Source organism: Phacochoerus africanus, chromosome 5 (assembly GCF_016906955.1).
Source record: "Phacochoerus africanus isolate WHEZ1 chromosome 5, ROS_Pafr_v1, whole genome shotgun sequence".
Classification (NCBI taxonomy): Eukaryota; Metazoa; Chordata; class Mammalia; order Artiodactyla; family Suidae; genus Phacochoerus; species Phacochoerus africanus.
Window position 1 is genome coordinate 46,350,857 of NC_062548.1, and position 19,018 is coordinate 46,369,874.

The window sequence follows — 19,018 nt, forward strand, 5'->3', positions numbered from 1 at the left end:
GTGTCCCCACGAGACAGCGCCATGCGCTCCCATCTCCCCACGTCCTTGTCTGCGCCTCCCCCACCAGCCACGGGCTGTTGGCATGAGCCCCGTGATGGGCGAGGCGTGTGTGGGTGGCCTCGGGGCTCTGGGTCTCAACTCCTGGCCCAGGTGACGGAGGGTCGGGAGGGTGTGTCGGTCCCCCTGCTCGTGTGGCCCGAGTGGTCCCACTGTCAGGCCTGTACCTGGCCCGTCCTCCGCAGAAGCCAGGTCCCTTCCGCGGGCTCCGCCCTGGGCTGCCGGGCCCTGCTGGCCTGAGACTGGCCTCTGGAGGAGAAGCGGGGCCGGATGGACTCCGCTGGGGTTGGCCCGCGCGGTGGCTTGAGCGCGGGTGCGTCCGCACAGCAGAGACGACGGAGGCCCTGTGCGCCGCCCTCTCCCCGCCCAGCACCCAGGGGCCAGGGCAGGGGCCCCACTTGTGTCATCGCACAGGCTGCCAGTGCTCGGGCACCAGGTGGAGCAGCCTCGTGCCCCGCAGGCAGGGTCTGGGGCGCGGCCACTGAGCTCGGGCCGGCCCTGCCCCTCACCGCCCCCGGCCCGGCCCGCAGATACTACTTCAAGAAAGTGAGCGACGAGTTCGACTGCGGCGTGGTGTTTGAGGAGGTGCGGGAAGACGAGGCTGTCCTGCCCGTGTTTGAGGAGAAGATCATTGGCAAGGTGGAGAAGGTGGACTGACCAGCAGGCTGGCCTCTGAGCCGGACTGGACCCCTGTCAGCTGGGGGCAGGGCGGCCGCCCCAGAGCCACAAGGCCGACCCGGGCTCCGGGCGCAAGGCAGGTGCTGCCTGCCTCACGGTCGCCGCCCCTTTGGTCCAGGAGGGCGCAGGCCCCTGAGGGTCCCCGGGGCTGGTCTGCTCCTCCGCTGGGATTCTCAGAGCCTCCCCAACAGGGAGCCTGCCCTGGGGCCGCCTCAAGTCCCTCCCCAGCGGCCCCCTGCTGCTAACCGCGGGCAGCCCCTGGCGCTTACCGCTTGGGTTCTGCCCCCTCCAGGACTCGCTTGCCCTGGCCAGGCCCATCCCAGAGCCGGGGTGCTGGGGGCCCCCGGGGCCTCCATCCATTGTACCTGTCACCGAGTGCCTTCAACACAGCTTGTCTCTTGCCTGCCACTGTGTGGACCCGGTGACGGAGCACCCAGGCCCTCCTCCGCCCTCGGGGACGGAGCGCCAGCTCAGCGGGTCCCGGGCTCCTCTATTGCTGAGGGCCCGTGTAAATATGTACATTTCTCAGGCGTGGGCCAGCGGGGGGCCGCCCCCAGCCCATTTTTCATGCGCTGACTTGTACAATGAACTTTTCAAAGGTACTTGGATAATAATGAAATAAAACCATTTTTGAACCTTCTCTGCCTGTGGCTTGCACCTGTCTTATGTGGCTCCAGGCACCCCAGTTCAGTCCAGCAGCCGGGGGATGAGGGTGGGGGTGGTGGCGGGAGTGAGCAGCCAGCAGCCAGCGCCATGCTCTCCCTGCCCCTGTGGGGCCTCAGACCCAGACCGGATTCAGGGACCTATCTGGGAGGGCTGGGCTCCATGCAACATGTAACAGCACCAGGAGGCCTAGATTTGGCCAAAACCAAGGACCAGGGGCCTACCTAGCTCAGGAACCACACAGAGTCCAGGACCAGAGCTCTTTTATTCCCAGCCCTCAGCTTCCAGGGGCACCAGAGACAGGCCTGCCCTGGTGCACAGCGATGGCAGCGTGGCTACAGCTCGTCCTTGGGCTTCGTGGAGTTTTCTGGCGTCTCCTGCAAAGGGTCACAGGGCCCCACCTGGAAGCTGCAGCCTCTGCCCAGCCTGCCCCCTCAGCCCCACAGCCTCCAGTCCAAAGGCTGTGGCCTTGGACAGAGGAACCCACCGGGAAGGGCTGTCCGGGTGGCTCCGTGGGCTCCTCGGCAGGCAGCTCACCCCCACTGTCCAGAAACTTGGAGAAAGTTTCCAGGTCCCTGGTGCCTTTGTATTCAATCGCCTGGGGAGAGACAGGACTGTCTGGAAAACACACCATTCCTGGACCCAAGGCCACACCTGCCCAAGCCCCACCCTAGGCCGGCCCTCCAAGGCCACGCCCACCCAAGCACCGCCCCGGGCTGTCCTCCAAGGCCATGGCTGCCCAGGAGCCACCCTAGAGGGGTCCCCCCGCCCCAGGGCCATGCCTCCAGCCCAGGCCTGCCGAACCCAGACCTAGCTCAAGACCAGGGAAGACGGGGTCCCGCCTCACCTTCCGACCTGGCCCTGCTGGGAAGTACTTGAGGGTGGGGAAGCCGTGCACAGGGAAGGCCTCCAGCTCGTTGGCCGTGGCGTCCAGCTCAGCGATGATGATGTCCTCATGGTCTTTGTACTTCTCAGCCAGCGCCTCCCAGGCCGGGGCCATCTCCTTGCAGTGGGTGCACCACGGGGCGTCTAGGACAGTGGGGCGTCAGCACAGCCAGCAGGGTCCCCCGCCACCCACCGGCCCGCTGCGCCGCACTCACAGAACTTGATAAACACATTCTTGGTTTCATCAAATGCCACCTGCTCGAAATTCTTGCCCACCAGGGTCTTGACGGGCCGCTGGTCCCAGTCTGGGGGAATCTCCTGACTCAAGCGATAGGGCTGGGGGAAGGGGCCAGGCGCTTCAGTGGGAGGTCTCTCCAGGGAGCGGCTGTTCCCCACCACCCCCACCCCGTGAGCCAACCCGCAGTGGACCTTGAGCTCCCCGCCGAGGACTGCGCGGCAGAAGGCTGCAACCGAGGTGGCCGTGACCAGCTCCTTGTCCGCAGGTGCGTACTTCTTGGTGGTCTCCATGTTGATGAAGCGCAGGGTGGGGGCTTCCTCGGCCTTGAGGCCGAAGTACTGGAGCACGTGGTCGTTCTTGGCGCCCACGTCCACCACCACAAACAGCACCTGCCAGCAGGGAGTCCGCGTGGGCGCCCCGCCTCCCCACCGCCCCCCCCTCCGGCCCAGCCAGTACCTGCCCCCGGAAACGGGGAGCCGCCTCCCGGAAGCCGCTCAGCCGCTCCCGGTGAGCGGCCAACGTCTGGTTGATGAACAGCAGCAAGTGGTTAGGGATTCTGGCCGCAAAGATCTTAGGGGATGTCTGCAGGGGCAGGTGGAGCTCATGGGGCGGAGCGCAAGGGCACCTGCCCCCTCCCCCGCCCCCCACCTGCGCCTCCAGCCCAGCTTACCTGCGGGGTGAACTCCGTGACCAGATGCATGCTGTGCGTGAGCAGGAAGCGGGACAGATCCCCCTGGTCCAGGCCCAGCTCCTTGTCCACTGGGAAGTCTGCCCGGCCCTCGTCGTACTGGAGAACACCAGGTGAGTCAGCAGGAGCCATGGCCCTGACCCCCATCCCCGCCGGCCTGACTCGCCGCCTGACCCACCTTCTTGAAAAGGACCACGGTGTCCTTGGTGAGGCCGAACTTCTGAAAGAGCTGTGGCCGGTCCGTGAGGCCAAAAGCCATGTCCAGGGCATCCTGGGCCACAGCCAGAAAGGTAGCCACATCCTTGTCCTGCAGGTCCTAAGGGGCCCGAGCCTCCTAGTTGGCCAGTGGGCCTCACGGGCCCTGCCTGGGCCCCCCCACCCCGGGCCACCGCTCACCTGGAAGAAGCCTATGACGACCACGTCCCAGGCACGCATCAGCACGCGGGCGCCCTCCTCATCCTCCAGCTGCGTGGCGCTGGGCCCCACGCGCCGCCTCAGCCACTCAGCGATGCCTTGGGCCTCCCGCGGGCCTGCAAAGGATCCTTCAGCCTGGGCCCAGCCCCTGCCCCCCGCCCCGCCCCGCTTGCCACGCCCGTCCCCGCACCAGTGTATTCCTCCGGGTGCGTGCGGTTCCCGTCGCGGAAGAACTTGAGTGTGGGGTACTCTGTCACGGCAAACTCCTCGGCCAGCTCTGGTTCCGCGGGCCCATCCACCTTGGCCAGCCTGGCCTTGGCCGCCTCTACTGCCAGCAGGGCAGCCGCCTTGCTGTACTCGGGGGCCAGCGCCTTGCAGTGCCCACACCACGGGGCATCTGGGGGACAGGGCCATGAGTGCCCCCGGCCTCCAAGACCCCAGCCGGAGCCCCTGTTCCCGCCCAGCCAGGGCCTGCAGACCTTGGAGTCAGTCAGGTCCAGCAAGGAGCAAGCATCAGGGGCCCACCTGAGCCTCGGCCACATGGAGCCCATGCCCCGGAGACGGGACTCCTCAAGGCCCCCAGCTGGGGGTGCCATGCCAGTCCTGTCCTGACAGTGCGTTTTAGGAAGACCCCTCTGGGTGCTGCCCCCTGAGTCTGGCTCCCCCGCGTCCTGCCTGCTGAGGCCTCCAGCTAAGAAGGGCTCACACTGTGCAAAGGTGGTAAAAGCCCAGAACACGCCAGCCCGACTGTGAGCTGGCCCTTTATAGGAAACGTTAGTAGAAGATCAATGACCCCAGGTCTCCCCTGCACCTGGCCCCCACTGTGAGGACTGGACCCCAGCCCAGCTCAGCCCCAGGGCTCTGCCTTGGGCGTCCTCTGGCGGAGCGCCGGGAGTACAGTGGGCCCTGAGTGCCGGATGGAGCCCCCGCGGCCCTTGGGGTGAGAACCCCTGGTGGCCCCGGCACTCACAGAACTCCACCAGCAGGGCAGGGTGCTCCCGCAAGGCCAGGCCCAGGGTCCGCCGGTTCAGCACCAAGATCCCATCCTCCTCGGGGACCTCCTCCTCCTCCTGCTCCTCCTCCTCATCAGGGGGCCCCTCTGAGGGCCCCACGGGCCCTGGCCCCTGGCCCCGAAGGCCTGAGGCCCCGAGCAGCAGCAGCAGCAGCAGCCCCAGCAGGAGTTGGCCGTCCATGGCAGTGCCAGGGCCCGCGGGGCGGGGGCAGATAAGGGGGCTGGGGGCCAAGCAGCCGCTGCCACGTGGCACCCAGGCCTGGTCGCAGGGAAGATAAGGCCAGCAGGCTCCCCCAGCCCGGGGGAGGGAGGCAGACAGGCGACACCAGGGCACCGAGACAGAGCGACGTTTAATAGGGCTGTTCAGGGCACAGCGCCAGGCCCGGGAAGGGGGCACCCTAGGACAGGACAGAGGGCGTGGGGGGGCCTGGTCACTGAGGGGCCGGGGAAGGCGCAGGGGTCCTTTGCAGCGACTGACAGAGGCGGGGGAAACCAGGACCCCACGTGGGGAGACAGCCCCGGGCGGGGGGCGCTCAGCTCTCCCAGTCCTGGCAGATGTGGAGACCCCACTCCCAGGACAGGTGGGGGTTCCTGTCATCATCTGTGAAGAAGGACGTGACCACGTAGGCGCCCCGCACCAGCGCGCCTCGGGGAGCCTCCTCCACCGGCGTCACGAACTCGTACTCCTGGGCGCTTGGGCCATAACTGCCCACCATGTAGATGGCTTTGTCCACTGGGGGGAGGGTGGGGGCGTCAGGGACTGCCCTGCGCCCCACGGGCCCCGCCCCGAAGCCCCGCCCGGGCTGCCCCCTCCACACCGCCCTCACCGCGCAGGCCCTGGCGGTAGGTGTGGTGCAGACACTTGAGGCCGCTGACGATCTCCTTGTTGACCTGAGGGACAGGGGGGGTTAGGGGGGACCTCGGGGGCTGGGCCTGTGGCCAGCTGTGTCCCCCGTGACAGCCCCTCACCTTGAAGGTAATCTTCACTTTGTAATCAACGCCCTCCTTCAGGACAAACACCTGGCTTTTCAGTGCAGCCACGTCCCCTGTTAGGGAAAGTGCAGCCACGTGAGAACTCCTGTGAGGGCCGAGACCCTGCCCCGGAGCCCCCGGGGGGCTGTATCCTCGGCAGCTACGGTCTAAGGACTTGGGATCACACGTGGGGCTCCCAGGAGGCCCATGGTCATGAGCCCGGGTCCCTACCCCAAAGATCAGTCCGTGCTTTGCAGAGGGGGTTACCTATGAGGTCCCTAGCTGGGGCTCAGGGCTGCGCCAGGCAGTGCGAGAATTACCTGTGAGGTCCATGGTGATGGGCCCTGGAGCCTGCTCGGACATCAGTGTCATCCTGGTCACCTGGACGTTGGGCAGGCTTGGGTCTGAAGAGAAACCAGAAGTCTACAGGTGCCCCTGCCTGCCCTCCCTCCAAGCCCAGGGCACGTGCGTACCCACGACAGGTGGCACAGGCCCCAGCAGCGCCCGCTTGTACTTGGCCAGGCTCTCATCGTCCGGGTCCAGCTGCTGGATCTCCAGGAGGCTCTTCCTCCCTGGGGCCCGGTACTCCGGCACAGCCTCATCCAGCACCTCATCTGGCGGCAGCTGCCCCCCCTCCTTGTCAGTCAGGAGGACTGGGGAGTCAGGGAGGGTGTGTGAGCAGCTGCTGCCAGTTGACCCTGGCATTTGCAGGAACCTGCCATCTGCCCATCTGCCCAGAGGAACTTAGGATGCTGTGAAGGCTCAGGGCACGGGGGGGCAGGGGAGGAGGTACAGAGCAGCACCCACAGCACAGCCAACCTGTTTGGGAGGGGCCCGGGGCCTGGGCGAAGCTCCCAAGTGGACCCTGGAGGCAGCCTTGTCCTGACCCAGGCATTTGCCCAGGGCCCCTCCCTGACCTTGAGGCCAAAGGCCGGGGGAAGGAAGACCCCAAATGGGGGACAGCCTCAAGGGGTGAGGTCCACCACTGCAGAGGGGAGACCTCTCAGGCCTTCGCTAGATCAGAGGCTGTGCCTTTTTACTGCCCTCCAGGCTCCCCAGTGTCCAAGGGCCGCTTCCCATATTCCCATAATGCTCCCTGGTTCTCCACCCCACGGCTCTCAGGGGTCTCCCACTGCCTTCCCACAGCCCCGTGGTTTCCTTCCCATAATGCTCCTGAAGGGCAGCGACGGTTCTCTCCAAACCCCTGCGCTCAGGCCAGCTCCCCAGGTGCCTCCAGACTCAGTCTCCTGGGCCCCTTCCCATGGGGCTCTGGCAGGGGTCCTTCTGCGCCCTTCCCACAGTCCTAGGCTCCGGCTCCCTTGGTGCCTGGGGCAGGGGCTTTCTGAGTCCCTGCCCACTGCCCCCTGGGTCTTCCCAAGGACCCACACCCTCCCTGAAGGAGCTCCAGCCCCACCCAAGGGAGAGGGGACCTCAGGGACAGGTTTCCAAGGCTTCACCAACAGACCCGCCCACTCTTGTTGCCCCATGAGTATCTAGCTTGGACGAAGCCCCCCACCCCCACCAGAGCCCAGCTGGGGGGACCGCGCCGCGAGGTTCCCACGAGCGCCCCCAAAGTTTCCACGGGGGAGAAGCCGGCTCTGCCCGGGGCTGAGCCCCCCGGCCAGAGCCCCCCGCCCACGTGGCCGCCCTGGCCCTAGCCCGGTCCGCTCACCTCGGGCGCACAGCGCCAGCCGGAGCAGCTCCAGCAGCTGCGCCCCCAGCTCACACGCGTCCAGGCCCAGCATGGTGGCCCGCGGCCCGGCCCCGCCGCCGAGCCGCCGAGCAGCCGCCGCCCGCCCCGCCGCCGCCCGGCTCGGCGCTCAGCCCCGGCGCGACTGCGGTGAGCTCATCCCGGCCGGGAGCGCCCCCCGCGCCCAGCGCCGCGCCCGCGCCCGCGCCGCGCGCCCCGCAGAGACGCGCGTGTCGCCCGCTCGGCTCCGGCACCCGGTCGTCCCCGCCGCAGGCGCACCCGGACCCCGCACGGCCGCCGCGTACACGGACGCACACGGCCGCGGTCACGGTCCCAGCCTTCCGCCCCGCCTGCACCCTGCTCTGGCCGTCAGGGCTGCCCCGCCCCCACGGCACCGCCGGAGCCTGGGAGTCTCCGGGGAAGCCCTCTGGGCGGGGCGGGTGGGGCAGGTGGGGCAGGGGGCGCCAAGGGGAGCAGGTGCGTGTCCCCCCCCCCCCGCCCCCGCGCCCCCCCGCCAAGTCCCCAGGTTCTCATTACCTACAGGCTGTGCTGGCCGCACCTGGGGCCCTACCCTCTGCGCCACTGGAGCCTGGGTCTGGGCAGAGGGGACCCCTGGAGTCTGCCCAGGCTTTGGGGGCGGGGGTGGGGGTTGGGGTGGGGAAGGGCGCTGCCCTGTGTGTCTGCGCCGCCGTCTCCTGGGCCTGCACCCCAGGGGTTCACAGTCATCAGCACAGAGGGGCCAGTGTCCACACCCGCAAGGGCTAGTCACCCCTCCAATCCCCCCACTACCCCCACACACACCCAGTGCAATCTGGAGACACACAGCCATTATTCAAGTGTTTATGGACTGGGCTGCACCAGCGTATGGGGGCGGGGAAGGGTTTTTTTCCGCTGGGCAGCCCCTGTCTTGGGTTGAAAAGGACTCGGATCCAAAACAGGACAGGGCGGCGGAGTGCCGAGAAGGGGGCACAGAAGGGGTTTCTGGTCTCGATGTCTAAACAGACCTTGGGGCAGGTAGATGGGGTCCCCAGGGCAGAGGCAGGAGTGAGGGGGACCTGAGCCTGGAGACAGCGGGCCAGTTGCAGGGGGGGGGGCAGAACAGCAGACTGAACCCCCTGCTTTCTCACACCCCTCAGCCCCCCTTTCTGAGGACCCCCAAGGATCAGATCTGCCCTTGCCCAAAGGAGTCCCTTTCTGGGAGGGAGGCCAGCAATCCATGGTGCCCACCTGCCACAATCCTTCCAAGGCAGGAGCTCCCCAGCTGGAACCCAGGCCCTTCTAGGGTCACATCCTGCTGTCCCTTCCCTGGGGTGGGGGGAGTCAGTCAGGGAAGCCACTTGTCCCCAGGTGCGGGGAAACTCTGGCTTCTGGTGGCCTACAGCCTCTCTGGAAGCCCCCCCATCCAGAGAGGACAGCCAGGCCTGTGTGAGAGAATTACACCCGGATCTAAGGGACTCTAGCAGGTAGAGCCCCTCCAGTGCCCCCGCTCCTGCTCACCCTGGACCTGGCTTTGCCAAAGGCCAACCTCAACATGCTGCCCTGCCCCCAGCACCTAAATAACAGAAATAGACCTGTTTGCACCACTTAAAAATGTTCCTAACAAGGTGGGCGTGGGTAGCCGAGCTGTTGCAGGAGAGAAAGGCCAGGCTGGGCCCTAGGCCCAGAGGCTGCCCACCACTCTTGGGGGGCAGGAGCAAAGACCCTCTTTCCCCAGTAAAGCCTCTCCCACTCTCAGCGTGGCCTGGCTGGGGTCTCTGTTCCCCAACTGGACCCCCAGGCCGCTGAGCAGCCTGTTATCCTCCCCAAACCTCAAGGACCGCCACCCCACACACCTGTGACGCTAGTGTCACATCAACCTGGTAGCGCCCGCCTGGGTCAAGCACGGTGTCACAGTCGCAGGGACACATTCCCAGGGCAGTTAGACCCCTTGCTGGACAGAGGAGGGGTTGCAGTCCCCCTGAAGCCTTTGTCGTCCAACCCCCCCCCCCCCCCCCCCGCCCCAGGCTGCCTTTCCCACAAGTCGCCTCTCCTGAGACACTCGCCCCTTTCTGAGCCCCTATCGTGATCCTGAGTTCCCATCCTAATCCCAAGCCTCCCCACCCATCCCAGCCGAGCCCGAATCCCTCACACCCCCCACCCTGCCCGGGTGGGTCCAAGTCCCCTCCCGAAGCCCCAGGCAAGGCCCGGGGGGCAGGGGCTTCGGCCTCTCGGGAGATGGGGGGCTCCCTCGGGGTGGCGGGTCGGGCGCCCGCGCGGCCCCGCACCCCAGATCCGGCGGCCGCGGAGGGTTAAGCCCCGGGCGGGGCGGGGCGGGGCGGCGGCCGGGGAGGAGCGGCGCGGACACCCCTGCCCCGCCCGGCCCGCATCGCCATGGCCGCCGGCCCCGCGTCCCCCGGCGGGCAGCCCCGCACGCAGAGGCCGCATCTGAGCAAGGTGGGTGCTGGGGGTCCTGCCCGCTCGCCGGGTTTCCCCGCACGCGAGCCGGGAGGGGCAAGAGAGGCGTGGGTGCGGGTGCGCGCGAGTGTGGACACTACGCGAGCGCGCCGGGGTGGACGCGGGTCTGGGGCTATGGCACCGAGTGAGCCCGGGCGGGGCGGCGGAGACCCCGGGGCCGGGTCGTCCCTCGCCTGCGCCCCCTCCCGCGCCTCCGCGATCCGCCGCGGCCTGAAATCCCACCACCAGTGGACTAATCCCTTCCAAGCACACTGATGCGGCTCATCCCGGTCGGTTCCGGGGAATCCGGATCTGGGGGCAGGGGAGGCCGGCCGCGCGCAGCCCCTCAACCTCCTTCGCCCAGATGGAGCGGATGGTCGTGAGTATGCAGGATCCTGACCAGGGCGTGAAGCTGCGGAGCCAGCGCCTGCTCGTCACAGTCATTCCCCACGCAGTGACTGGTGAGGCGCCTCAGGAGGTGGGGAGGAGGGGGTGCAGGCCCGCCTCGGCCTCCCCCAACCCCAGAGTCTGCTCTGCAGGCAACGAGGTCGTGGAGTGGCTGATCCAGAAGTACAGCATCCAGGAGGAGGGTAAGGGGTCAGCCCGCCACCGCTCTCCTGCGCCCTGCCCCTACCCTGGGGTCGCTGTGCTGATGCGATAGTGCTGGGGCCAAGCCCTGGAGCTGGGGAGAGGGCTCCATCTGGGTGGGACGTCGCTAGGCTCCCCCCACTGAGAGTTCACCACCTCACCCCCAGAGGCCCTCCACCTGGGCAACCTCCTGGTGCAGCACGGCTACCTATACCCACTGAGGGACCCCCGCCGCCTGGTGCTCCGGCCGGATGAAACACCCTATAGGTTCCAGGTTCGGCTCAAGTGGGAGCACGTGGGGCCCGCCCCCAAGGCAGCCCACTGTGGGGCACTCATGAGGGGGGCGGGACTGGGGCAGGGGCAGGACCTGTGATGTCACTGCAGGCCCGGTGATCCCATCACCCCCTCCCCAAAAGGCCCAAGGTGGAAGCATCCCTGTGACGGAAGGACGAAGTTAAGGGGAAGGACCTTCACTGGGACCCCGTAAGGGGTGGTACCTGCAGAGGACTCCACCAGCTTACGCGGGGCCTTAGGCCCCCACGCCTGAAGGAGGCGGCTGCTAGGGACCTAAGGACAGGATCCCTGCACTTCAGGATGTGTCCCTGGCCACAGCGGTGGGCCCAATCTGGGCCTGCCCTCAGTCCCCATCCCCCAGCCCAGACCGCAACTCCATCCGGGGCCCAGGCAGGGAGCCCAGACCCAGCAAACCAAGTGGAGCTTCAGTCCAGGAGGTGATCAGCTGAGCCTCTGGGCCGTGGGCAGACAGACACCCCTAAGCCAGCCCTGTCCCCTCCCAAGGGAGCCGAGAGGGTGGGGACAACTCTTGGGGTGGGGAAGGTCCAGAAGGTCTCAGATACCCTCATCCCTGCACGGCACCAGACACCCTATTTCTGGACGAGCACCCTGTGGCCAGCCGCTGAGCTGGACTATGGTGAGTGAGGAGTGGGCTCGCCTGGGACAAATCCTCAGGACCAGTGGCCTCAGGGGGGATGTCACAGGAGAGGAGGAGCAGATATTGCTCCTCTGCAGCCTGTGCCTTGGCCTTGCAGCCATCTACCTGGCCAAGAAGCACATCCGAAGGCAGGGGGCCCTGGTAGACTACGAAAAGGTGGGTCGTCCCCCTGCCTCCCGCCCGCCCCGGGCTCAGTCCAGCCAGAGCAATCCTAACCCCGTCTGTGGTCCGGGAGCACACAGCCCGGGCCCCAGGATGACAGGTACCCAAGCACAAACACTCTACGTGGTCTCTGAGGGGGCGGGGGAGGCGTGCACGCGCCGGAGCTGGGCACAGGAGGGAGCTGCCCTCTGGAGACCTCGACCCTCCGCTAGGAGCAGTATGACCAGCTGCACACGAAGATCAGCCACACATGGGACCTGGTGGTGATGCAGGCTCGAGAGCAGCTGCGGTGAGCTCCCCGCCCCGCCCCGGCCGACGGCCCCGCCCCCGCCCCGCCCCGGCCGGAGGCCCCGCCCCGACGCCCTGGCACGCACTGCCTCTGGGCCTATAAATAGCACCGCCCAGGGCTCGCTGCCTGTCCAGGCCCTGGCCCGAAGGGGTGGGCTGCTGTGGTGCACATGGTGATTCCCCCAACTGCCCACCCCTCAGGGCAGCTAAGCAGCGCAGGAAGGGGGACAGGCTGGTCATCGCGTGCCAGGAGCGGACGTACTGGCTGGTGAACAGGCCCCCGGTGAGTCTCTAATGGAAGGTGGTTCTTGGCCAGCAGCGGGTCCTGCGGGGTCGGTGTGCTTCTCTCAGGAGCTCATGCAGACCTGCCTTCTGAGCCCTGGGAAGGACCTGGTTTGGGGGCGGCGGCTGTCAGGTGACAAGGAGTTCTGCGGGTCACTAGAACATGGAGGTCACGAGGCCAGGCCCGAGCTGCCCCCCACCTACAGAGCAGGACACACCTGCTTCTCTCTGCGTCTGCAGACACCTGAAGGCCCTGACAGAGGGGCGGAGCGTGCGGCCTGAGCTTGGCTGCAGTGCCAGCCGGAGCTTCTGGGTTGCTCGCCTGCAGTCAGGCCTTTCCCAGAACTGTGGACCTGGCAGGTGGTTCAAGGTCCCCTACTGTGTGGGGCCATGGAGAGGCCGGTACAAGGACGTGGGCTGCGCGGGCAGTCAGAGCGGACGGAATGGAAGCTCAGGGCCGGCGCGGGGGTGGGAGGACCCACAGGTCTGATGAGCGCCTCAGGTGTGCGTGATGTCGCTGGGAAAAAGACCCTTACAATCTTCCACCTGAGGGTCAGGGAGGCCCAGGCGGGGTTGGGGGGACTGGGGGTGGCCAGGCAGTGTCAGTGGGCTGAGGGCAGGTGAGGGATCACTGTGTCGGGGACCTCCCGGTGAGGGGGCATCAGCCATGGGGGGCGAGGAGGGAGAGGGTAGCAGGACGACATGGGGGGGCGGGGGGCGGCGGGGGAAGCTGGGGGTTAGGGATCTGGCCGGAGCAGTCAGGAGTTTGAGGGGAGCTTGGCTGAGGCAAGGACGAGAGGGGGACAGGGCACAGACTTCATTTTAGGAGCTGGGTGAAGGCTGGAGAGGGGCCGTGGGCCCAAGAAGGGGGTGGGGGTACCATGGGGGTAGGGCTGGGCAGCAGGGATGTTTCCGCATTAGAGGGTGACATGGCACAGAACCTCAGGGTGTGTGGGTGTTAGTGGGAGGCAGGAGCATTGCCCTAGGGTGGGTCTCAGCAGCCTGCCTGAGCTGTGCCCCCTACTCCCTCTCCCCTCTGCAGCCTGGGGTCCCCAGCGTGCTGGAGCAGGGTCCAGAACGGGGGTCCTGCAGTGCCAGGGGAATGCAGATGGTGAGCACCCTGCAGGCACGCCCCCCCACGCCCTGCCCCCCAAAACCCACTCTGCTGCTCTAGCTCCCTTCAACCCCCTCCGCCCCTTCCCTCCCCCACTCTGGTCACCCCACCACCACAGGACCACTGGGGGCTTCCCAGCCACTTGTCCCTTTGTCCATCCCAGTGTCACATGACTCTGCCACTCCGCGTCTCCTGCTTCACCCCCAGCCCCACACTAACGCCCCGTCTTGCCTCCCACTTGCTGCCCCGGGTGCGAGTGAGTACAGCAGACCCAGCGGGGGCGGGCAGGCAGATCCGGGTCTAGGGGACCTGGGGAACAGGACCAGGACACACACCAAGCCAGTAGCAGCAGCGCTCTCTGTCACATCCCAGGACATGCAGAGCATGGAACAGACCCATCAGGCACTTGCCTAAGAAAACCTGATGTGACCTGGGGTCGCAGTTCGCGACTGTGGGTCTACAGTCGGCATCAGAGTCAGGCAAGGAGAGCAGAGGTGAAAAGCTGGCAGTCAGAGTCCTGTCAGACTCTGGCTGTGCAGCCCTGGAGAGGTGGCGGGTGGGCTCTGAGTTCTTTGTTTTGGCCACACCCGTCGCATGCAGAAGCCCCCAGGCCGGGGATGGAACTCGAGCCACAGCAGTGACACCAGGTCCTCCCTTGCTGGGCCACCTGCAAGGCCTGAACCCCATGATTCATACCAAGAGCGCCAGCTGACCCCAACAGCAGAGCTTGTCAGGTGCACCTTGTTTGAAAAAGGATTTAGGAGTTCCCGTCGTGGCGCAGTGGTTAACGAATCCGACTAGGAACCATGAGGTTGCGGGTTCGGTTCCTGCCCTTGCTCAGTGGGTTGATGATCCGGCGTTGCCGTGAGCTGTGGTGTAGGTTGTAGACGCGGCTCGGATCCTGCATTGCTGTGGCTCTGGTGTGGGCCGGTGGCTGCAGCTCCAATTAGACCCCTAGCCTGGGAACCTCCATATGCTGCGGGAGTGGCCCAAAGAAATGGCAAAAAGACAAAAAAAAAAAAAAAAAGAAAGAAAAGAAAAAAAGGAAAAGGATTTAAAGACACTTGAAAATAGCAAACAGTGGAGTTCCTGTTGTGGCTCAGCAGAAGCGAATCTGACTCGTATCCATGAGTACACAGGTTTGATCCCGGGCCTTGCTCGGTGGGTTAAGGATCCGGTGTAGGTCTCAGCTGTGGCTCGGATCCCGCGTGGCTGTGGCTGTGTGGAGGCCGGCGGCCGCAGCTCCCATTGGACCCCTAGCCTGGGAACCTCCATATGCCGTGGGTGCGGCTCTAAAAAGAAAAAATTATATGAAAGAGTGACAGTTGGGGACACTCAAGGCAACTCAGCACCTGAGGGCGTGGTGACCCTCCGAAGTGTTCACACTCTAGGCCCCGAGAGGCTTCCTGGAAAGTCCTCGTTAGAGGTAGGGGCAGGGTGGGATGGCAGTGCCCAGCGGGGCTGCCCTCTAACCACAGCCCGTCCGCCCTTCCAGACCAAGAGCTTTGATTTCTACAGGCAGGAGGTAGGTGCAGGGGGAGGGGGGCGGCAGGGAGGGGTGGGCTGGGGGGTGGGGGGCTTCCGGCCCCACCTTCCAGGTCTCACCTTCCAGGTCGCGTGCTTACGGAAGGCGCTGGGCAGGGCCCGCGTGAAGTCCTCTGTCTGCCTCGAGGCGTGAGTGGGGTGGGGATGGCGGCAGGAGACCACCCCCCTTCCCACCCCAGCCGGGACCCTTCCCCCAGCACCCTCGCACAGGCCAGCAGCATCCTCCTCCTCCAGGTACTTCCGGTTCAGCAGCCAGCGGCTGCCACACGACCCCATCATGACCGGCTGTCTGCCCAGCAACCCCTGGGTCACGGACGATGACGCCTACTGGGCCCTGAATGCACCCAGGTGAGCCCAGGTGCCCCGGCGGGGAGGGGACCCGGCTGTGCCGCCCCGGGTGCTCCTGACCCGCCGCCCTCCCCAGTGTGGCTGTGCCCACGAGGCTCCGCGTGGAACAGTGGGCCCTCAGCTTCCGGGAGCTCCTGGAAGACCCCATGGGACGGGCCCACTTCATGGGCTTTCTCGGGACAGAGTTCAGCGGTGAGAAGCCCCCACCCCTGCTCGAGGGGCCTCGGGGGCGGGGGGGGGGGGTCTGCTGCTGGCACATCCCCGGGTTTCCACCACCTGGGGTGGGCCTGACCCCCTGCCCGGACCCCCAGCCGAGAACCTCAGCTTCTGGGAGGCCTGTGAGGAGCTGCGCCATGGAGGGCAGGCCCAGGTCCCCGCCCTGCTGGACGCCGTGTACCAGTGAGTGCCAGGGCCTGGTGGTGGTGGCAGCAGCCCCCCGAGGGGCCCAGACCCACCAGGGCTCCGCTCCCCCCCGCACCTGCACAGGCAGTTCCTGGCGCCTGGCGCTGCCCGCTGGGTCAACATAGACAGCCGGACCACGGAGCAGATGCTGGCGGGCCTGGGCCGGCCCCACCGCCACGTGCTGGACGATGCCCAGCTGCACATCTACATGCTGATGAAGAAGGTGGGGGCCCCCCATCACCCTGCCCGAGAGCTGGGCTCCCCGTGGCTCAGTCCTGCCGCCCGAGGCTCAGGCTGCCCCCGGACATAGAGCCTGCCTTCCAAAGCTGCCAACTCAGGGCGGGTCCTGCCCCCTCGCTTGGCATGCTGCTTCCAGACATCCTGCTTTAGGAGGTATGGGAGGTCCCCCTCAAGGACACGCACCACCTCCTCCCTTCCAACGTGGCCGCAGAAGCCAGCATTGCACCCAAACACGACAACAGTCCCAACTCTATGTCCTGGATTAGTCAGTCGGGTCCACTCCTCCCACCCTGACCTCAGGTCACTTTCCTGCCGCTGCTGTGACAAAGCCACAGGCATGGTGGCCAAGAGTGACCGAGGCAGTCAGGCTGCGGAGGTAGAAGCCGGGCAGGTGTTGGGGCCGAGACCAGGGCGGGTGCTCCTGGAGGCTCCAGTGGAGCCTGTTCCCCTTCCTCCAGCCTCGGCAGGCGCTGTGCCCGGATCAGACGGCATTCAGTGTTTGTTTTTCTTTTTTTTCTCCTTTGCTTTTTAGGGCCACACTTACAGCATATGGAGGGTCCCAGGTTAGGGGTCAAATCAGAGCTACAGCTGCCGGCCTCCACCACAGCCCCAGCCACGCGGGATCCTTAACCCCTGAGCGAGGCCAGGAATGGAACCCGCAACTTCCTGGTTCCCATTCAGATTCGTTTCAGCTGCGCTACGACAGGAACTCCTGTCTGCAGTTTTGTTGTCGTTGGATTTTGTCCAGAGTGTTTACTTCAGAGGTGGTGCTGGTGGGCTCTCGCTCAGGGGGGACACAGGGCCAGGTGTCTCTCTTGAGCCGAGAGCGGCATTGCCGGGCCTGCCAGATGCATGTGCTAGCCCATCTCTGCCGGTCTACTCCTGACGCTGCCCCTCTCCGCTCTTAGCTGGCCCAGCGGTACTGGCCATATTCAGAAGTGAGGCTTGATGATTCCTTCTTTAATTACCACTTTTCAGAGTTCCTGTCGTGGCACAGAGGAAACGAATCCAACTAGGAACCATGAGGTTGCGGGTTCAACTCCTGGCCTCGCTCAGTGGGTTAAGGATCCAGTGTTGCCGTGAGGTGCGGTGTAGGACACAGATGCCGCTCAGATCTGATGTTGCTGTGGCTGTGGTGTAGGCCAGCAGCTGTAGCTCAGATTCGATCCCTAGCCTGGGAACTTCCATATGCTGCAGGAGCGACCCAAGAAAATGGCAAAAAAGACAAAAAAAAAAGTGTAGTACATACATATGACGGGATGTTTTTGATGCCATCATAAATTCACGGTATTTGATGGGTTTCAGTCCACTTTAGTCCTTATTCCTATGAGATGTGTGGAGGCCCCCATTTCCAGCTCTTGAGTCCTGAGACCTGTGCCCAGGCCTCTAGTGCTCGCTTGCTCTCTAAGGGGCCCCAGATCTAGAGACATGCATTTCCACAGCGCCTGGGCCTTTCTCAGGCTGGTTGTGGCGCTCTGGCCTTTCCATGGATAGAAGTGAGAAAAACCTGTGTTTTTTTGTTTTTGTTTGTCTTTTTAGGGCCGCAGGTGCGGTACTTGGAGGTTCCCAGGCTAGGGGTCTATTTGGAGCTACAGCTGCCGGCCTACACCACAGCCACAGCAACGTGGGGTCCGAGCTGCATCTGTGACCTATGGCACAGCTCACGGCAACGCTGGATCCTTAACCCACTGAGCGAGGCCAGGGATCCATCCTGCATCTTCATGGATAGTAGTCAGATTCCTTTCTGCTGAGCCACGGCGGGAACTCCTGGCCCTCTCTACTGAATTGAGAGCCGTTTTCTCCACCTTGTTTTTGCGCTGCGACCCCGGTCTGCAGAGGAGCAGGCCCTCCTGCCGGGGTGCAGCAGGTCCGCCCTGATTCTGACTTGGTCCGGGGCTCCTGTGCTCCGGCTTGGAGGGGCCCCAGCTGAGCTGGGGAGTCAGGAGCTGGGAGGGGTCAGGGCCGGACGCTGTCTCTTGCAGGACTCGTACCCGAGGTTCCTGAAGTCAGACTTGTACAAAGACCTGCTGGCAGAGGCCGTGGTCCCCCCGGAGACGAAGCGGCGGTGAGCCGGGCAGTGCCGGGGGTGGGGGGGTGGGGGGGTGGGGAGGGCGGGCAGGACGTGGCTCAGGCCCCTTCTCGCCCGCAGGGTGTTCCCATTCACGCGGAAGCCGCGGCGGTCCAGCCCCGGCCCTGCCCTCCTTCCTGCCTCCACCTCCAGGGAGCCTGCGGGTGGTGACGGGGAGGCCTAGGTGAGCCGGAGCGGGGGAGACAGTGGCCATCTCGCCCTGTCACCCTCCTCTAGCCCAAGGAGGCACCTTTTCCCTGTCCCGCCCTACCCCCCAGAAGGGTATGGCCCAGGGCAGATGCCCAGGGTGCCCTGGACCGACACCAGAAGGCAGAGCGCCTGGCATTTCTGTGCCACCCTCGCCCCTGGAGCAAGGGCCGAGTCAAGAGCTTGCCGGCAGGGGGCGCGCGAGTGCAGGGGGATGTGCGGCTCCGCTCCGCCTCCCGGGCTCCGCAGGCTCCGTGGCTGTGGCATCTGAACTGGACAGAGACGGCTCCCTCTTCGCTGCCCCTCCAACAGGGCCTGGTTCACAGCCAAGGTGGCAGAGCCTCTGGAGAGGGACGGCAGGTGTCCTGGCTCAGAATGCCCCCCAGCCTCAGGGTGAAGGTACAGCTGCTCCTTGGTGGGTGCAGCCCCCTGGCTCAGCTCAGCGCGGCCCCTGCCCTCCGCCCTCCCATGTCCTGCCCAGAAATAAAAGGCACTTGGCCGTCCTGACTGGTCCAAGTCGTGTGGTGTGTGTGCACCTGGGGCGGGGGGGGCTGCAGGGGGCGTGCACGGGGGGCAGGGGCATACACGGGGAGGGCGGGGGGGGGGCGCCTGGGGGGAGGGGCATACACCTGGAGGGGGCATGGGCACAGAGGCCGGTGTTGGGGCTGGTTTCATGGGAGGCAGTGGGCAGCGCCGTGCATGCTCTGGCCAGAGGAGACCCGTGTGCTCCAGAAGACAGAACACAGAGGCCGGGGCTTGTCCTGCTGTCCAGCTCTGCCACTCCCAGGCCAGCTGTGCCCTAAGGAATCACGGGCACAGGGAGCATGGGCAGGCCAGTGCCCTCCAGAGTCCAGAGTGTGTCCATGGGCACAGCTGCTTTATCTACGAGTGCAGGGACTACTGGTGGAGGTCATCTCCCCGGCCCAGATCCTGAGCTCCTGCGGAGATCATCCTGGGACCAGCATCCAGCCCCCAGGTGAATTTCACTCACAAGACCGGCACTGCAGCCCTGTCATCCGGGGCTGTGTGAGCTGCGCGACTTCAAACAGGGACGAAGGTCCCCGTTCCTTCAGCCTCAGCCTCGATGTTGCC

At 65.8% G+C, this 19,018-nt stretch overlaps 4 protein-coding genes across 14 annotated transcripts in view; 2 read left to right on the forward strand and 2 right to left on the reverse strand.

Annotated features, from left to right (window-relative positions):
* Positions 1–1,375, forward strand: part of AXIN1 (axin 1) — a 49,988-nt gene extending 48,613 nt beyond the window's left edge. For both annotated transcript variants that reach the window (XM_047781124.1, XM_047781126.1), the window contains exon 10: positions 588–1,375. In XM_047781124.1, coding sequence (XP_047637080.1) covers positions 588–714 — 127 coding nt within the window. In that variant the 3' untranslated portion in view covers positions 715–1,375. The remainder of the gene's footprint in view (positions 1–587) is intronic.
* Positions 1,376–1,644: 269 nt separating this feature from the next.
* Positions 1,645–4,898, reverse strand: PDIA2 (protein disulfide isomerase family A member 2). Of its 3 annotated transcripts, XM_047781130.1 has the most exons (11): positions 4,594–4,898; positions 3,814–4,020; positions 3,606–3,739; positions 3,388–3,525; positions 3,192–3,308; positions 2,978–3,103; positions 2,713–2,910; positions 2,499–2,619; positions 2,246–2,427; positions 1,886–1,996; positions 1,645–1,775 (listed from the first exon to the last, which is right to left on the reverse strand). In XM_047781130.1, the coding sequence occupies exons 1-11, from the start codon at positions 4,814–4,816 to the stop codon at positions 1,734–1,736; spliced, it is 1,599 nt and encodes a 532-aa protein (XP_047637086.1). In that variant the 5' UTR covers positions 4,817–4,898; the 3' UTR covers positions 1,645–1,733. The 3 variants fall into 3 exon arrangements, with proteins under 3 accessions (XP_047637086.1, XP_047637085.1, XP_047637083.1); XM_047781129.1 differs by having other exon boundaries at positions 1,645–1,996; positions 3,388–3,480; XM_047781127.1 differs by having other exon boundaries at positions 1,645–1,996.
* Positions 4,899–4,966: 68 nt separating this feature from the next.
* On the reverse strand, positions 4,967–7,653 carry ARHGDIG (Rho GDP dissociation inhibitor gamma). Its single transcript, XM_047781131.1, has 6 exons — positions 7,280–7,653; positions 6,081–6,260; positions 5,928–6,011; positions 5,605–5,681; positions 5,463–5,526; positions 4,967–5,368 (listed from the first exon to the last, which is right to left on the reverse strand). The coding sequence occupies exons 1-6, from the start codon at positions 7,350–7,352 to the stop codon at positions 5,169–5,171; spliced, it is 678 nt and encodes a 225-aa protein (XP_047637087.1). The 5' UTR covers positions 7,353–7,653; the 3' UTR covers positions 4,967–5,168.
* Positions 7,654–9,664: 2,011 nt separating this feature from the next.
* RGS11 (regulator of G protein signaling 11) lies at positions 9,665–18,439 on the forward strand. 8 transcript variants are annotated; one of them, XM_047781136.1, is made up of 18 exons: positions 9,665–9,730; positions 10,095–10,191; positions 10,270–10,320; positions 10,486–10,592; positions 11,198–11,249; positions 11,368–11,426; positions 11,645–11,721; positions 11,922–12,003; positions 13,045–13,113; positions 14,612–14,641; positions 14,729–14,790; positions 14,896–15,009; positions 15,086–15,201; positions 15,321–15,408; positions 15,496–15,634; positions 17,634–17,716; positions 17,801–17,903; positions 18,239–18,305. In XM_047781136.1, the coding sequence occupies exons 1-17, from the start codon at positions 9,668–9,670 to the stop codon at positions 17,901–17,903; spliced, it is 1,392 nt and encodes a 463-aa protein (XP_047637092.1). In that variant the 5' UTR covers positions 9,665–9,667; the 3' UTR covers positions 18,239–18,305. The 8 variants fall into 8 exon arrangements, with proteins under 8 accessions (XP_047637092.1, XP_047637093.1, XP_047637088.1 ...); XM_047781137.1 differs by having other exon boundaries at positions 17,801–18,306; XM_047781132.1 differs by having other exon boundaries at positions 10,095–10,320.
* Positions 18,440–19,018: the final 579 nt, after the last annotated feature.

Excerpts from the sequence above, each read along its gene's own strand:
- RGS11 (XM_047781133.1), top strand. The coding sequence starts at position 9,668 with ATGGCCGCCGGCCCCGCGTCCCCCGGCGGGCAGCCCCGCACGCAGAGG. Across the intron at positions 10,321-10,485 it reads GTACAGCATCCAGGAGGAGG|AGGCCCTCCACCTGGGCAAC; the intron begins GTAAGGGGTCAG and ends CCTCACCCCCAG. Across the intron at positions 14,791-14,895 it reads TCCTCTGTCTGCCTCGAGGC|GTACTTCCGGTTCAGCAGCC; the intron begins GTGAGTGGGGTG and ends CTCCTCCTCCAG.
- ARHGDIG (XM_047781131.1), bottom strand. The coding sequence starts at position 7,352 with ATGCTGGGCCTGGACGCGTGTGAGCTGGGGGCGCAGCTGCTGGAGCTG. Across the intron at positions 5,682-5,927 it reads CATCACCATGGACCTCACAG|GGGACGTGGCTGCACTGAAA; the intron begins GTAATTCTCGCA and ends TTTCCCTAACAG. Across the intron at positions 5,369-5,462 it reads CTACCGCCAGGGCCTGCGCG|TGGACAAAGCCATCTACATG; the intron begins GTGAGGGCGGTG and ends CCCTCCCCCCAG.
- PDIA2 (XM_047781127.1), bottom strand. The coding sequence starts at position 4,816 with ATGGACGGCCAACTCCTGCTGGGGCTGCTGCTGCTGCTGCTGCTCGGG. Across the intron at positions 3,309-3,387 it reads CCGTGGTCCTTTTCAAGAAG|TACGACGAGGGCCGGGCAGA; the intron begins GTGGGTCAGGCG and ends GGTGTTCTCCAG. Across the intron at positions 3,104-3,191 it reads TCACGGAGTTCACCCCGCAG|ACATCCCCTAAGATCTTTGC; the intron begins GTAAGCTGGGCT and ends CTGCCCCTGCAG.